Genomic DNA, 4,411 nt, shown 5'->3' with positions numbered 1-4,411 from the left:
AAAAAAAAAAAAAAAAAAAAAAAAAAAAAAAAAAAAAAAATTTATCAAGAACGGTTTTTAGCAATAAAACCGTTCCTGATAGTATCTGGATCGGTTTTATTGCTAAAAACCGATCCAGATGCTATTTTCTGATATATTTTAATTTGTTATATGTATTTAAGTTATCTGGATCGGTTATTATGTATAGACCCGATCCAGATGCTATTTTATGATATATTTCAATTAATAAGATTTATTTGAGATATTTTAATTATCAGGATCGGTTTTTGTTGGAAACGGATCCTGATACTATCAGGATCGGTTTTTACTAAAAACTGATCCAAATGATTGAACTATTAGGATCGGTTCTAAAATAAAACCGATCCTGATAGTATCAGGATCCGTTTCCACAAAAAACCGATCCTAATAGTAATAAACTAGGATCGGTTGTTACTAAAAACCGATCTGAATAGTTTTTAGGATCGGTTTTTTTAAATAAACCGATCCAGATACTTATTAGGATCGGGTGTCCATATAACCGATCCAGATAGGCCGATCCTGATTTCTGTTTTTCCACTAGTGATAGTAAATAAAGACATAATCCCCTCCCAAAATATAGTATATTTAAACATGGAGATAGAATTGGTAACATTATTGAGTTGACCTTTACCGTGGCTTTAGTATTTTATTGTCTTGGATTTATCTGATATATATCTTCAAGAAGGTACATTTTCTTTAAGCGACGAGGGATCTCTCAACAAGTATAATAGAAGCGAAATTAGTGTAAAATTGTTGACACTAAGTATGAATCGTATTACAGAGCTTACAAGAAAGCTAAGTGACAAAGAATCCAATATGTAAGAAGTCACTTGGATCATTCTGATCATTTAGGGGTATCAATGGGTACGATACGGGTATATGGAACCATTTTCACACCCATACACACTAATAATTAACCTTATCATACCCTACGCATATCCGTTAAGAATTTGTCTTATCCTGCCCTACTCATACCCATTAAAATTACCGGGTAACGAACGGTAGTGGGTGAATAACAAATAATACAAATATAATAATTTTATTAATTTTTCAAATAAACCATCAAAACTTATCCTGTCATACATATGCAATCACAATTACTAATATAAAATTAAAATTAAAATATAAATATACAGTTAATTCTAAGTAATAGTTTTTTATTAAGAAAAAAAAAAATCAAAATCACAAATATATATTCTAACAAATTCAATTCCTTAACTAAATAATAAAACATTCAAATAAAAAAACAAAATATTTAGCATAATATTATTCTTATGATATAATTTATTTTAGGGTAAATTTCGTGGGAGGTCGCTGAACTTTAGTCTTTGTTACTAATTGGTCACTCAAGTTTGTTTTGTATCTTGATAGCCATTTAACTTTCAATTTGTTTCAATTAAGTCACTGTGTAATTATTTTTGTTTAAAATAATAATAAAATATGACATGGCAGTCTATTCAGCATATTTAATAAATTATGCAACTTATTTTGGGACATGAAGTATTTCTCACCCTCTGATCTCTATCCCAGCACATTTCTACTTTTTTTTTTTTTTTACCCAGTCATCCATTGATGTCGTTCTTCACTGAAACAAGTTTTCACCACAAGGGATCTGAGTTCCACCATATTCCCAAACTTCACACATCGTGCCTGCTCTAAAGCAACAGATCAAGCAATCAGAGTTTCTCTTATTTTCTCGTTGTGAAAGCTGGACGCTTGTTAGGGTTTGGCTTAAACGAAATTTCAAATGAAATAAAGAAGTGGTTGTTTACTTAAAAAATGAAGGTAATTAGCTAGAACATAGTGTTTTAATTGATATAAATGTTATACCCTTATTTCTTATACTCTGATCGGGTAGAAGATGGCAAGCGTTCAATAGAATAAGAGAGCAGCCTTTTGAATTAAATTGATTTAATAGAAGATTTTTGAATTAGCTAGAATTTGTTATGTACTTGTGTATGGAATATACTGGAGAGACACATTGGCAATGGATGGCCGAGAAAACAAAGATAAACAAGTGCAGAGTATAGACGTGCTGGAAGAGAGGAAAAAGAAAGAGAGAAAGTGGGTGAGAAATACTTTATGGCCCCAAATAAGTTGCATAATTTATTAAATATGCTGAATAGACTGTTATGTCATATTTTATCATTATTTTAAACAAAAATGGTTACACAATGATTTGATTGAAACAAATTGAAAGTTGAATGGCTACCAAGATACAAAACAAACTTGAGTGACCAATTAGTAACAAAGACTAAAGTCCAGTGACCTCCGACAAAATTTACCCTTTATTTTATATAATTACCCGTTACCCAACGGGTACGAAATAACCTTTATCCGTACCCATATTCATTCATCTAACGAAAAAAAGGTCCTTACCCATACCCATACCCAATAAGTTAATGAAAAAAAAAAATATTACCCATACCCGTCTTATCGAATACGATACGGATAGGATAAATGGGTAAATGAGTGTCATTAACACCCCTATGATCATTACTCTTTTTATCTTTTTGAGAAGTTCAAATATAGAAACAAACAAAAAGGAAAACATTACAGCAAGAAAAAGTAAATAAATTATTTGTATTTGTTTATTCCTCCCTCATTGGTGTCAACTCTCCATCATTTTGTTACTGGCTATTGACATATATATACTGTCATCAATGTTAATGTTGACTCCGTTATAAGCAAGAGGAGCATACATCCATAGATCGTCTGAACTCAGAAGCTGCATTAACCAAAAGTTCAAAAAAAATTAATACAAAAAAGGTAAGTACCAAAACTAACATATATTTATATAAGAGATATATAGTATTTTTGAACAAAGCTAGCATGTGTTGTGCTCACCAAGAGATTTGGTGATGAGTACAACATTGAAAATCTATTGGATTGGATTCAAACAATTCAAAACCAATCTACTTCACAAGTGAATCATGTACATACAAAATTTTAAAATTTTCGATTTCATTTTATACGAAGTAAAAATATTATGGAAAATAAATGCATAAAATAACTTATAAAATAACTTGTACGAAGTTAACTTTTTTACCGGTTGACTAAATTTGTTCTAACTTAATTTGAAATATTTAAAATTTTGCATTTACATGCATTACTTGTGAGGTTGATCGGATTCAACGGTTTGGATTTATCACTTGATCAAGTCAATTTAATAGATTTTTGGAGTTATGCTCACCAAACTCTCTTAATGAACAAAACACACACGAACTTTGCTCAGCTTTTTATTGTTATATATTTTTGTATTATTTTCTGTTTGACACTAATTATATATCGGATACCTTAATTTGCATTTGTAAGAAATTCACATATAGAATTGCCTCTTCCAACATTGTGCTGATGTCAACCTGTCAATCAAATTCAATCCATTAAAAGCAGTTTCTTCAAAAAGGAAGAGTAAAAAAGCATAAATAATTTAATCAAACCTACCTTTGTTCCATTCGGTACAAGATTTTGTAGAATTCTCAGACGCTGATTGATCTTCGCTCTCCGCTTCTGCTTAATGAGGGAACACCAATTAGGAATGGCCAATAAACACTATACGGATATTATAACAGTACTAGGATTTGATAATTAAGTTATTATATAATGATCATAACATACCCTTGCATATAGGCTTTGGGAGGCTGTTGGGCATCCCCTGTTGGCCTTTGATTTGTTATTTGAATTATTTTTTGAATTACAATTTGCATTTGATTCCCCGTTCAATTCATCCTCAAAGCTGCATGAACTTGACTCTACATTGCTACTCCCTTCTTTGCTAGTTTTAGCCCTTCTCGGTGCCTGGAATTTTGAAACACTAAATCAAAATTAACCTGATTCATATTGTTGAGTATATGCATCAATCCATGGTTGAAACAGTATTGAATGTAAGAAAGACACAAACCCGAACAGACGGCCTGGATTTCTTTCTTGGCACATTGTTTGATATACTTTCAGTGACATCATTGGTTTCTTTCTCATTGCAATTGATTTCAAGCTTCCTTTTCTCCTTCAGCTGCAGTACATTATCGGTGTCCACCACCCCATCGGTGAAAACTTGACTCTCACATTGTTGGTTGACATCGACATCAAGATATGAGTATGACATGGCATGTGGGTCTTCTGCCATGCATTCCATGCCTTGTTGGTGGCTCTTGTAACCAAGAGAAGGGAGGAAGGAGCAATTGATAGGATTTGACTCGTAGAAATTACATGGATAAGCATTGTAAAACTCCAGGTTGGGAAAAGAGTTATATGTAGAATCCTCATGGAGAGGTAAGAATTTGGGTTGCATTGAAATGGATTGATTGAAGTATTGCGAATTAAGCCATTGTAGCATTATTTCTGGCTCATCAGCGCAAATATTTTGTTCATATGCTACTGCACAGTGATCCAT

At 31.9% G+C, this 4,411-nt stretch overlaps 1 protein-coding gene across 1 annotated transcript; it reads right to left on the bottom strand.

Annotated features, from left to right (window-relative positions):
• Positions 1-2,629: 2,629 nt before the first annotated feature.
• Positions 2,630-4,411, bottom strand: LOC144553909 (uncharacterized). Its single transcript, XM_078302089.1, has 5 exons — positions 3,920-4,411; positions 3,637-3,816; positions 3,463-3,528; positions 3,315-3,380; positions 2,630-2,746 (listed from the first exon to the last, which is right to left on the bottom strand). The coding sequence occupies exons 1-5, from the start codon at positions 4,409-4,411 to the stop codon at positions 2,630-2,632; spliced, it is 921 nt and encodes a 306-aa protein (XP_078158215.1).

The sequence above is a fragment of the Carex rostrata genome, chromosome 5, assembly GCF_964058835.1.
Source record: "Carex rostrata chromosome 5, lpCarRost1.2, whole genome shotgun sequence".
Lineage (NCBI taxonomy): Eukaryota > Viridiplantae > Streptophyta > Magnoliopsida > Poales > Cyperaceae > Carex > Carex rostrata.
Note: the sequence above shows the minus strand (reverse complement) of the source record. Positions and strands in the feature narration are given on the sequence as shown.